This window comes from Thamnophis sirtalis, unplaced genomic scaffold (assembly GCF_051295495.1).
Source record: "Thamnophis sirtalis isolate CommonGarterSnake01/CBP01778 unplaced genomic scaffold, rThaSir2_p1.2 scaffold_3, whole genome shotgun sequence".
Classification (NCBI taxonomy): domain Eukaryota; kingdom Metazoa; phylum Chordata; class Lepidosauria; order Squamata; family Natricidae; genus Thamnophis; species Thamnophis sirtalis.
This window is the reverse complement of record NW_028261383.1, coordinates 14,059,691-14,072,247: the sequence shown is the minus strand read 5'-3', so window position 1 is coordinate 14,072,247 and position 12,557 is coordinate 14,059,691. Positions and strand designations below refer to the sequence as shown.

General features: G+C 47.5%; 1 protein-coding gene across 1 annotated transcript; it reads left to right on the top strand.

Annotated features, from left to right (window-relative positions):
* The first annotated feature begins 4,128 nt into the window (after positions 1-4,128).
* On the top strand, positions 4,129-9,923 carry LOC148047237 (major histocompatibility complex class I-related protein 1-like). The gene is made up of 5 exons (XM_087711134.1): positions 4,129-4,216; positions 6,371-6,565; positions 7,086-7,385; positions 7,860-7,949; positions 9,426-9,923. Exons 1-5 carry the CDS (start codon positions 4,129-4,131, stop codon positions 9,473-9,475), a joined length of 723 nt encoding a protein of 240 aa, XP_087567260.1. The 3' UTR covers positions 9,476-9,923.
* Positions 9,924-12,557: the final 2,634 nt, after the last annotated feature.

Below are 12,557 nucleotides of genomic sequence, written 5' to 3'. Positions count from 1 at the left end.
AGGTTTTGCCCGGTTGTCTGCCTAGCAACCAGAGACATCATGGGAACGGGTTTTTTCTCTATTGGTTGAGCTCGGCCAATCGTCTTCTCGCTTTGGATTATTGCGCTGTTGGTCGCCCGGAGCGGCTCTTTCTTTTGCCTGGGACTTTTCAGGAGAGCGCAGCGCAGGAGGAGGCTTTGGGACAGAGGATGGCTCTGCGCTCTGCAACCCTGTGGTTCCTGGTGTTGGAGGTGGTCGCTCTGCCCCAGATGTGCCTCGGTGAGTCCCTTTCAAGATGTAAGGGGCTCAAGCCCTTTTCCTGCTGGTGGGAATCTGGTTTGCGATATCTCCACAGGCCAAGGGGAGAAGGATCCCAGAGAGGATCCCAGCCTTGTGAGCATGATTAATGTCCCTCATCCTCCTCAGGAGGACAGTGATCAGGGCTAATCAATTCTTCACGTGATCATTGATTCCCAGGGTAAATTAGATCAGAGTTTCTGGAATAGACTTGATTCTTCAATGATGGGTTTCATATGTTGCCTTCTTCATCCTATTATTTCCTTTTCTCAGTGATATTGTTATTATTTGTTGATCTTTGGCCTTAACCAACTTTCTTTTGAATTGGATTAGAAAACAAAACATTTCATTCATAAAGTGGGCATTTCATTGAAAGAGATCCAGATTCTGGTTGAATGTTTTAGTAAGAGCAGCTGAATAGGGCAACCACTTGCCCAGAGAGTTTTGGGGGGGGCTCCCTAACTTTGCTGGAGAGGGTCAAGCAGTGGCTAGACACATACTGAGGGGTAGAAAAAGGCTTTCATTTCAGTTCCTATCCTGAGTAGAGGGTAGCCTAGATGACCTTTGTGGCTCTTTTCATCTCGTGGGATTTGTGACTGTGTGTGTGGAGGATGATTTCCACAGTGCCACTGAAAAGAGAGCAGGCTCAGCACTGGAGGAGGACAATTTTTTGAGAATCAGCTGTGAAAAGTGAAGAGTTTGAATCTGGTGCGTTTCTAGTATGTCTGAATGACAGCATGAGGTGTCCAAAGTGGGTGGTTGAATTGAAGCAATCGGGATAATCAGCAGTGAAATTCTCTGTGGAATGAGGGGGAGCCCCACTGAATCCTGGCTTCAATGCCAATTCCTGCTCAGATGCCTGAAGGAGGAATTACCCAGATTGTGTGTCTGTGTGTGTGTGAGAGAGAGTGAGCGAGAGAGAGAAAGAGACAGAGAGAGGAAGAAGATCCAGAGGGGCCCATGTGTCTTTATTATTGGTCCCTTCACTCCCCCTTTAAATCCTAACATCTTCCAGACAATCGGTTTGTGTTTCCCCCAAGGGCTCCATGGCCTTCAGTCCCTCCTGGATCCCCCTTTCCCTCCCCTGTTTTATAAAATCTTTCCTCAAATCTTTCCTTTTTAACGAGCCACGTTGGCCCTCAGTGTGGCAAGGAGTTTGTTATATTTCCCCTCCCCTGAAGCTGGGTTACCAGGTGGGGTTTCCTGCTGCTTCTGGAGGTGGACCCCACACACCCCTTCTCCCTGTGGGTGACTACAGCCTGCTTGGGCAGTCCGTATGAGGCCTTGCTTGAAGAGGGAAGGGCACAATTGGGGGATGGGGGCAGGTAGGTTCTGGGGTTCCTGTTCTCCCTTTGATCTTCCCTTCCTCTCTCATCCCAAACATCTCTGCCCTCCAACCTTCTAACCCTTCCAGAAGCTGCTTTTTTGCTTCTCCCTCCTCTTTCTCTTCCATTATCACTTCCTTCATTTTCCCCTTTCTCCTCTCCCTCCCCCCATCTCCCCCGGTCTTTTCCTCTTCCTTCCAGATGTAATAATGGGGTCATCTCTGCCCCGTATCATCAGAGGAGTCCTAGCAGAATCCCCCTAACTTTCTCCCTCTTTTTTAGGCTCCTCCTCACATTCCCTCAAGGTTGCCTTCTTCGCTGTCTGGGAGCCCAGTCAGAGGCTCTCCCACGTTGTTGTTCTGGGCTATTTGGACGGTGAGCTCTTTGCTCGCTATGACAGCAACAGCAGGAAGATTCAGCCACGAGTCTCCTGGATGGAGAAATCAGGGAAGGATATTCCCCAATACTGGCAGGCTCTGACTGATGCAGCACGTAGCCAAGATGATGAGTTCAGAAGACACAAGGAGAAATCAGGGTCTCCCTTCAATAAGAACGGAGGTGAGTGATGGGTCCGGTGGCTCTTCCTGCCCCATATTCTCCGCCAATAACAGGAGAGGGGAAGAAAGTGGGTCTCTCCCAGATTAAAAGCTGTTTCCTACCCTTTTAAAATATTATTTTGAAACTATGTTTATTGTTTTAAAAATATTATTTTATCCTTGCCTCATAACCAAAGTTTTATGTGGATGTTATCATTATTAAAGGTGGAATGGGCAATCAAGATAGATAGATAGATAGAGAGAGAGAGAGAGAGAGAGAGAGAGAGAGAGAGAGAGAGAGATAGATAGATAGATAGATAGATAGATAGATAGATAGATAGATAAAGAGATGTATAGAGATAGAGAGCTAGAGATAGACAGACATATACATGTTAAAGTTAAAAAATTAAACAGTATAGCACAGGAGTGATATAAAATGAACTAAAGAGGGGGAAAGAGAGTGAGCTTGGCCTTGGTGGACAGAATGTGACGTTTAGGCTCCCACCATTGGCTGCCCCCAATTTGCCTAAAGGTCCTTGGTGGGTGGACCTCCTGCTGTGAGGGAGGAAAGGAATGACAGGTTTCCCCCCAGTGGTTCCTAAGAGGCTCCTGGTGGAAGGTCTTTCTTTCTGTTTCCACACCAGAGAATTGAGGGATCAAATTTACCTTGATCCTCCTGGGGACTCCAGATCCCCACCAGAGTTCCCATCTAAGAAGAAGCATTTCTGTCACCCCCTTATTTGAGAGGTAAGTAAACAATCAATCAATCAATCAGAATAGAGCTGGAAGGGAGCTTTGAGGTCTTCTAGTGCAACCCCCTGCTCAAGCAGGAGACGCTATACCAGAGGTCGGCAACCTGCAGCTCCAGAGCCACATGCAGCTCTTTGGACCTTCTGCTGTGGCTCCCTGCCATGCTGCCACGGTAGTGGCATGGCCAGAGTCTTAGTGCAGCAGCAAAGTGCCTCTGCACTTGCTTTTCCATGGCAACAGCATTCTGCCTGGTACATTTGCTGTTGCTGCCAGGAAAGAGGGCTGGGAGAGAACGGCAAGTTCTCATGCCAAGGGAAAAGCACAACAGCCCTGCAGGTGGGGATATGGCCCAGCAGAAGCTCCCCCTTGGTGAGTTGGACAGCAGAGAGACATGGCTTGGCTCTCACAGCAGGACATTGTTCGCTGCCTTTGAAATATGCCGCTTTCTGTTGTCTGTGATCTCAGGTCTTTCACCCCAGTAAGAGTTACGTTTCTGCTTGCTTTTGTTTCCTGTGCCTTCCCTGGGCAGCTGAAACCTCAGATAGGTCCACTGCCACCATCAGAAAGTCAGGCAGTGTCCATTCCTCGAGGGTAGCATTGGCCAGATATCAAGGGAGCACAGAGAACAATGAGAGCACTAAAGAGGATGAGGCCGTCCACTGAACAAAGTCTGAATGGAAAGATGCGGGGCACAAACCTTCGCGTTGCGCCGGGTGTGAAGGAAACCACCCAAGAGCAGCTAGTAAATTTAAAGATACCAACTGCCGTCGCTGTGAGCGAAAAGGACATATAGCTGAAGCATGCCGAGCAAGCCACCCTGTATCTTAGACACCGTCACATCGTTTACAGACCGGTTCCCGAAGGGCACCATTTTCAAAATACAAACGGAGAGAAGACCGATCTCTGGAAACCAGGGAGGTCCAACAAACAATAGTCGGGCATTCTGATGTATACAGATCAAAGAAATTCCACATCACAATGAACATCAAAGGCACCCAATTTGACATGGAACTGGACAGTGGGTCATACCTGTCAATGGGATCCTGGAAAAATATCAAAAAAGCTCTTCCGGGACACAATAGACAGCAATTTAAGCTGCAAAAGACACTTTTAAAATATTACTAAGGGAATCGCATTCCAGTGCTAGGAGATGGGTGTTTCAAGGTTAAGTTTAAACACTTGGAAGGGCCATTTTAACTGACCACAGTGGACAAGGACCTGCCCAGCCTGATTAGAGTAGGATGGTTCGACGCCTTAGATCTGGGAATAACGTCGTCCAAGAGGATGACATCGTACTAGCCGAATTCAGCAATATCTTTGATGTGGCAAGTATAAGGGGATCCCAATGTCTTTCAACCTAGACCCTAAAATTGCCCTTGTCAGATTAAAGGTGCGAAGAGTCCTTTTTGCTCTCCAGACCAAAATGGATGAGCATTTAGACAAACTAATTGCCCAAAGGGTTTTGGAGTCAATTGATCATGCGAGGTGGGAGACATCAATTGTCACACCAATCAAGCCAGATGGCTCAATTCGCCTCTGCGCTGATGTACAATAAATAAGGCATTGCAACAGAGTGCATATCCAATGCCAGTGGTACCACACCTGTTGCATTCTCTGGCAAAGGAAAATATTTCACCTAACTTGATCTTGCACAAGCATATCAGCAGTTGCCTGTGGATAATGCCACTGGAGAGGCACAGACAATTGTAATGCATAAAGTGGCATTTAAATGCTGGAGACTGCAATTTGCGGTGAGCGTGGCGCCAGGACTTTTCCAAAGCTTAATGGAGCATCTCCTTCAGGGCATCCCAGGGGTAGTGCATTATTTTGATGATGTCCTTGTGGCAGCAAGCAATAGAGAACAATTAATCTGCCGATTACGAACAGTCCTGAGTCATTTTCAGGAGGCGGGAGTTAAAGTTAAAAAAAAGGGAAGTGCCAAATAGCTGTACCCAAAGTTGAATTCTTGGGTTACCTAATTGACAAATCTGGCATCCACCCCACCAACAGTAAGATAAAGGCAATAAAGGAAGCATACACTCCAACCAATAAAACGGAACTCCAGGCATTCATAGGCCTGTTAAACTTTTATAGTATTTTTCTGCCACGGAAGGTAACAGTGGCTGAGCTGCTTCACTGTTTACTGGACAAAAAGGCAGATTGGACTTGGGGTCAAGAAGAAGTATCTGCCTTCTCAGTAATAAAAGATCTCTTAACTTCAGAGCATGTCCTCATACCATATGAGATTTTGCCCATAATATGAACCTGTGGCGCCTCTCCTTATAGCATTGGAGCTGTCCTCAGCCACCAGATGCCAAATGGAAATGAGGCGTCCATTGCGTTTTACTCAAAAACATTCTCCAAAACAAAACAGAACGACAGCCAGCTGGACAAGGAAGCGAGACATGATAGCAGTCTTCCAATATTTGAGGGGCTGCCCAAAGAGGAAGGGGTCAAGCTATTTTCCAAAGCGCCTAAAGGCCAGACGAGGAATAATGGATGGAAACTGAGTAAGAAGATATTCAGCCTGGAAATAAGGATACATTTTCTGACTGTGAGAACAATCAACTCATGGAACTGTTTGCCTTCAGAAGTTGTGGAAGCTTCATCACTGGAAGCTTTGAAGAAGACACCGGGCTGCCATATGTAAGAAATGGTGTAGGGTCTCCTGCTTGGCCAGGGAGTGGGCTAGCTGACCCACAAAGTCCCTTCCAACTCTGGTAATCTGTTAAGTGTGGCCCAAAGACCAGGAGCCTCTTCATCTCCTGTTGGAAGAAGAGGTCAGGGAGGTCATGTTGGGATCTCTTGAAGGGGCACAGGTCAACTCAATGCATCAATTATATCCTGGGTGGGGGAGGGACATAAAAGAAAGAAGGCAGCCAATTGGAACCCTTCCTGAACAGCCAGAGGTGCTGTGACTTTAAATCAGGCTTTGCTCTCCTGGTGGGGGTCCCTTAAGGAAGGAACCCCCCAACCCCTCTGCATCTCTGGGGGCAAAGACTCACTTTCAAAGAACCTTATTTTGGGGAACATTGCAAGCAAATATGTTTGCTTCTAAGGAGCCTCTCTTGAGGGTTCAAAATGGAGTTTGGGGATCGCCTCTTCCCCTCAACCCACTGGCCATTTGTCTCTGCACTGAGCCTCCAGAAAGAGGATTTGAGGCTCTGTGGATCCAAGACAAAGACAGCGCTGACTCTTCTCCTTTGGCCCAGAAGGAGCCACTGGGGGAGGGAGAAGAGGGAGGAAACGGGAGCGGGAGATATCTGGAGACCTTCAAAGTGTGATGGTTTTTTTTTTAGGGTGAATAGGGAAACTCAATGTCTCATCCAAAGCGACTGAGTAGCTTCATGGGGGGAAATGTTATTTTACAGTTGTTATTTGTCCCTTTTCTTGCTGACTCCCTCCTGAATCAAAATCCCTGCAAGAAGGGAGATGTCTGTCTCTTCGGAGGAGTCCTCAAATCTAATCCTGTCCCCATTTCAGATCTTTATACGGAACAGGGCATCGCAGGCTGTGAACTCCGGGGAAATGGGAGCGAAAGAGAGATTTACATAAAGACGGCTCCTAATTTGATAGGTTCATACACCTTCCGTGCGCCTGTTCATCCCAAGATGGAAGTCTGCATTGACTTGCTAGAGAAGTGCCTGTTTTATAGGAATGAGACGCTGATGAGAATAGGTGAGCATCTAATCTAGGCTGGACTTTCTGCTTTTCTGATCTGATTTCTTGCACACATTCGGCCTCTTTGGGTCCCTGGTCTGCTGCCTGATACCTGGTCGGGAATTTTCCCCCTCCCCCTCCAGCAGGTCTCCAGGACACAGGAAGCCATTCAATGGACAGGAAATGCAGCCTCTGCCTGGCGGGTGTCTGTGTGTATCAGGCAGCAAAAGCACTTAGGAGTGTCCTCTTCACAGCCCTCAATGAGGCAATGGGACCAATTGGGGATATTTCCTGTGGGAAAACTCGCTACTGGACAATTCCATATGGGATATGTCAATGTGATAAATTGATAAATCCGCCACTGTTTCTTGGCATTCTTTCCATTTTTGTCAAACATTTGAGCATTTCCTAAAACTCTTGGAGACACTGCACTTATAGAGTGTTAAATACCCGAATTAAAATCAAGAAGTGGGAGATTTTTCTGCCCGTCAGGCTCTGGAGGGGCTCAAAATTAATTCCGGGGATGCCTTTTCTGCAGAGACCCCAGTGGTGACAGTGAACAGCAGGACGGAGGTGGAGGATGGGATGGAGACGCACATCTGCCAGATATACGGCTTCTACCCCAGGGAAATCAATGCCTCCTGGAGACGGAACGAGGACATCTGGCTGAAGGACACCCTCCATGGGTCTGTGGCCCCCAATGCGGATGGGACCTACCACTACTGGCTCAGCATCTGGATCGACCCCAAAGAGAGGGGATGCTATGAGTGCTATGTGGAGCATGACGGCCTGCAGGAGCCTCTGGCCCTTGCCCTGGCGGGTGAGAGGCTACAGGGAGGTAAAGGCTGGGCTCTTTGGGAGGGTGGAAGGTGGTGGGGGAGAAATCTGACCCCAGCTGTATCCAGATGTTGAGTTCATTTAGAACTTGAGTTTTCCCCATGTATGAGGTTGGTGGACCTGCAGTCAACAGTCCATAGAATTGGATTCCGGTGATGTAAAGGAAGCAACAAATCCCATCACAACTGCTGACCAATCCTGATGAAATCCCCTTAGATCCTCTCTTAGCCTCTGTCCCTATAAATAACAAATTGCTGCTCTAAGAAAGAAGCGCACACATTGTTTTATGATCAGGCTCCTATTGAAAGAATTGCTAGTGGGGTGTCTTCATGCTACAGTTAGAGGGACATGAAGAGGAGCTCCTTAGACTTTTTAATTTGAGGAATTTCTGTTCCTTTGGCTGAATTAAGTGTTTTTTATTGGGATGGTTGTTTGGGGTTCTCCTTCAATGATCTGCTCTTTTTTCCCAATTCAGTCCCAGAATCCAACCTGGGCCTCATCATCGGCTGCGTTGTGGCTGGTCTTGTCATGGTGTGTGTGATTGTTGGGACTTTGATGTTCTTGAGTAAGTATCCTTTTGGGGGGGTTGATTGAAAGAAGATAGAGAAATCCTCCCAAATCTCTCGCTTTAGGGAGCTTCTTCTGGGCTTCCTTCTCCTGGGTTTTCACAGCCCTTTTGGGGAGCATCTTACACCTGGCCTCTGTGGGGCACCTCAGTCCTGACTCAGCTTTAACTCTGCCAGGCAGTTTTGTTCCAGCAGGTTGAGGCTTTCGCCACAATGCTCAGTAAAAACGGGACGTGAGACCACGAAGGTACAAGAGAAACAGGTTTATTGATGCATGGAGTTCAGCGTGTTCACACACCAAAATCTGAACTCCCCGGGATCCACCCAGGACATTGATTTTTATACCATACTTCAAACTAAGTTGTTTTAAGGCGTTTCTCTTCTTCCCATACAAGACGTAAACATTTTACTAAAACCGGGAAGTACATTTTGGAATCTTATAGAAAGAGAAGATCATAGGAAAAAAATACAAAAAGTGAAGATCTTATTCCTAGATTTCTTAAGCTGTTTTTGGAGTTTCGCCCTTGTTCTGTCTTACACCCATGCTTGGCTTCCTGTGCCCTTCCTTTACAGCATCTTGCCACACTGTTCCAGTAAGATTTGTAACAACTTTGAGGAAGTAAGAAATCAAAGTTAATCAAAGTGCATATTGTGTACATATTACTGATTTAGAATATAGAGTCTGGGGGCTGCTATACCCAGGGGACGTACTTATCTTTTGACTCTTCTTCTTCCTCCTGCCTCATGATCAGGTGGATGATTTGTGATCTTTACCTGTTAGCTCCAGCTGGGATCAGAGGTAGCATCAGGTGCCTTCGTGTGTTTCCGTCCAAACACAAAAGCAGCTCCTGAAGCTGCAGAGTTGTGCTATCTCTGTCTTCCTCCCAAGAACTAAGCTGAGAAAGGTGGGCTCCCTTTACATTACAGCCAAGCTGTTCTAGGGAATGGAGACCCCCAAGGAGAAACGTCTGATACAAGGAATTTTCAAGATGGTGAGGCGACTCAGCTGTCTGGAGGATCCTTCTGTCTGAGAAGCTGCTCTGCTTTCAAAGAATGCGGATGGGAAAGACTTGGACATAACATGGTCAGGAAGCTCCGTAAAGGTAGTTATCGAAAGGAGGCATTTTGAGAGAAAAGGAGCTTTGCTGGATCTCCCCTTGGTCTCCCACCACAAGGCTCTCCAAGTATGAACTGATTGGGAAAAGAGACTTTGCAACCATCTGTATCCTCACACTGGCTGTGCTTCTGACTGAAGAATTGTTGGACTATTTCTCTTTGTGGAGGTCTCTCAATGTTAAGAATTCATTACTATGCCTCTTAGGACATTGTTTGGTTCAAACGCTTTGGGTGTGTTTATGTGTTTTAGTTTGTACGCGAAGGAAAGAAAGAGGAATCTAGAGTCAGAAAGAGTTTCTTCATCTCTTTCCATCCAGCTAAGAGACTGACATCTCCATGTTCTTTTCTTTCTTTTCCAGGAAATCGCAGTTCTTGCTGGGGTAAGCTGCAGGGAGCTGCTTCTGTATGAAGAAGACCATTTTTGCCTCTTCTAGGAATGCTTGGCAGATGGAGGAATGAAAAGGGGGAGAAGATAGACTTAAGATACAAGAGGACCTTGCCAGACTTGAACTGGGATTTCAGACGGCGCTTGGAGAAATACCTGACACTCTCGTCCACAGTCCGGTGGAGTCCTTAGTCGCTGCCTGGAATACAGCGGCGGTGGGGGCTCTAAACCAGATTGCGCCTTTGCGACCTCTCCGAGGTAGCTTATCCAGGAGAGCTCCTTGGTTTACCGAGGAACTCCGGGAGATGAAGCGCCAAAAGAGACGCCTAGAGCACCGCTGGAGGGCCAGTAAATCTGAGTCAGATCAAGCACTGATGAGAGCCTTTATCAGAGCCTATCTCGTGGCAATACGGGCGGCGAAATGTGCGCATTTTGCCGCCCTTATTGCATCCACTGAATCGCACCCAGCCACCTTGTTTGAAGAGCCAAGGTGGCGCAGTGGTTAAAATGCAGCACTGCAGGCTACTGCTAGATCAGCAGGTCAGCGGTTCAAATCTCACCGGCTCAGGGTTGACTCAGCCTTCCATCCTTCCAAGGTGGGTAAAATGAGGACCCAGATTGTTGGGGGCAATATGCTGACTCTCTGTAAACCGCTTAGAGAGGCCTGAAAGGCCTATGAAGCGGTATATAAGTCTACTGCTATTGCTACTGCTATTGCTATTGCTATTGCTATTGCTATTGCTAAAATAACCCGCTCCCTCTTGAAAGGGAGGGATGCGGATGACCCTTTACAAGGAAGAGCTGAGGAATTTGTTCAGTTTCTAACGGATAAAGTTGCTCGGATTCGGACAGAGCTGGACTCCAATTGCACGGTACCAGCCGAGGTACCAGGGGAAGGTCTTGAGCGTGTTTCATGGATTGAGTTTCAACTTGTCTCTCCTGAGGAAGTGGACAAGGCCATGGGAGCGGTGAGTGCCTCCACTTGTATACTGGACCCGTGCTCCTCCTGGCTGGACTCGACCAGCAGGGAGGTGACACGTGGCTGGATCCAGACGATAATTAACACCTCTCTCTGGGAGGGAATTTTCCCGCTCCGCCTAAAGGATGCGGTGGTGAGACCCCTCCTGAAGAAACCTTCTCTGGACCCAGCCATTTTGAGTAACTATCGTCCAGTCTCCAACCTGCCCTTTCTAGGGAAGGTTGTTGAGAAAGTGGTGGCCTTTCAACTCCAACGGTCCTTGGATGAAACCAATTCTTTCAGTCGGGTTTCAGGCCTGGTTACAGCACGGAAACTGCTTTGGTTGCGCTGACCGATGATCTCTGGTGAGCCAGGGATAGGGGTCGCCCCTTTATCCTTGTGCTCCTTGACCTCTCAGCGGCCTTCGATACTATTGACCATGATATCCTTCTGCGACAGTTGTGGGAGGTGGGAGTGGAAGGCACCATCCTTCGGTGGTTCTCCTCCTACCTCTCAGACAGGTCACAGTCGGTGTTGGTTGGAGGGCAGAGGTCGACCCCAAGGCCCCTCAATTATGGGGTGCCACAGGGTTCGGTCCTGTCCCCTCTCCTATTTAACATCTACATGAAGCCGCTGGGTGAGATCATACGCCGACACGGGATTAAATACCATCAATACGCGGACGATACGCAGTTGTATCTGTCTGCTCCGTGCCAACTCAGTGAAGTGGTAGAAGTGATGTGCCAGTGCCTGGAGGCTGTCAGGGTCTGGATGGGTATGAACAAGCTTGCACTCAATCCCGACAAGACCGAGTGGCTATTGATGTTCCCGCCCAAAGATTGGCCAATTATTCCACCTCTCAGGCTGGGGGGTGAAATTATACGCCCCTCAGAGAGGGTTTGCAATTTGGGAGTCCTCCTGGATCCACAGCTGACTTTAGAACACCATTTGTCGGCTGTGACCAGGGGGACCTTTGCCCAGGTTCGCCTGGTACACCAATTGCGACCCTACCTGGACCGGGAGGCCCTTCAGATAGTCACTCACACCCTTGTGACCTCAAGACTGGATTACTGTAACGCGCTCTACATGGGGCTGCCCTTGAAGAGTGTTCGAAGACTCATTAAGACATTGAAGTACAATTTTTTTGTGTGTGCCCCTCCCTCCCTCCACCCCCCAACCCCCCTCCTCCTTCCAGAACCCGTACATGGTATGGATTTTTAACTAACACAGTCTAAAATCTATTGAGAAAAAAGAAATAAAGAAATTAATGACATTCTACATTGACCTTAGCTTCTTCTTACTGAACTAACTTTTAAGAGTTTAAATCATTTCTGATCTTAAGCATAGGCTAACTGGAATTTCTTGGTCCCGTATTTATTTTGTATATAGTCAATCCATTTTTTCCAGTCTCGTTTATATCTCTCATTTGAGTGATCTTTAAGATATGCCGATATTTTAGCCATCTCGACTAAGTTTGTGACTTTCAATGTCCATTCTTGGATTGTAAGCAAATCTTCCTTCTTCCAGTATTGCGCCACCAACAGTCTTGCTGCAGTTATTAGGTGCAGAATCAAATTAGTCTCTACCACTGTAAAGTCAGTACATATACCTAGTAAAAATAACAGGAATAAACTTTATCCTTCTTTTAAAAATATTTTCCATGACCCACCATATTTTTATCCAGAATGCCTTAACCAATGTCTTAATGATTGACGAATGATGAAATATTTGTGTTTTTTTAAAAAAAAGAAATAAAATAAATATTTGGGAAAAGAGTGTTCAAAGACTTCAGTTAGTCCAGAACGCAGCTGTGCGAGCGATTGTGGGTGCACCTCGTTTCACCCATGTTACACCTATCCTCCGGGAGCTGCACTGGCTGCCTGTTGATCTCCGGGTACGCTTCAAGGTGCTAGTTGTCACCTACAAAGCCCTTCATGGTATTGGATCTGGGTACTTGAGAGACCGCCTACTGCCAATTACCTCCACTAGGCCGATAAGATCCCATAGATTAGGCCTCCTCCAAATTCCATCAGCCGGCCAATGTCGGCTGGCAACTACCCAGAGGAGAGCCTTCTCGGTGGCTGCTCCAGCCCTCTGGAACGAGCTCCCCGTGGAGATCCGGACCCTTACTACTCTCCCGGCCTTCCG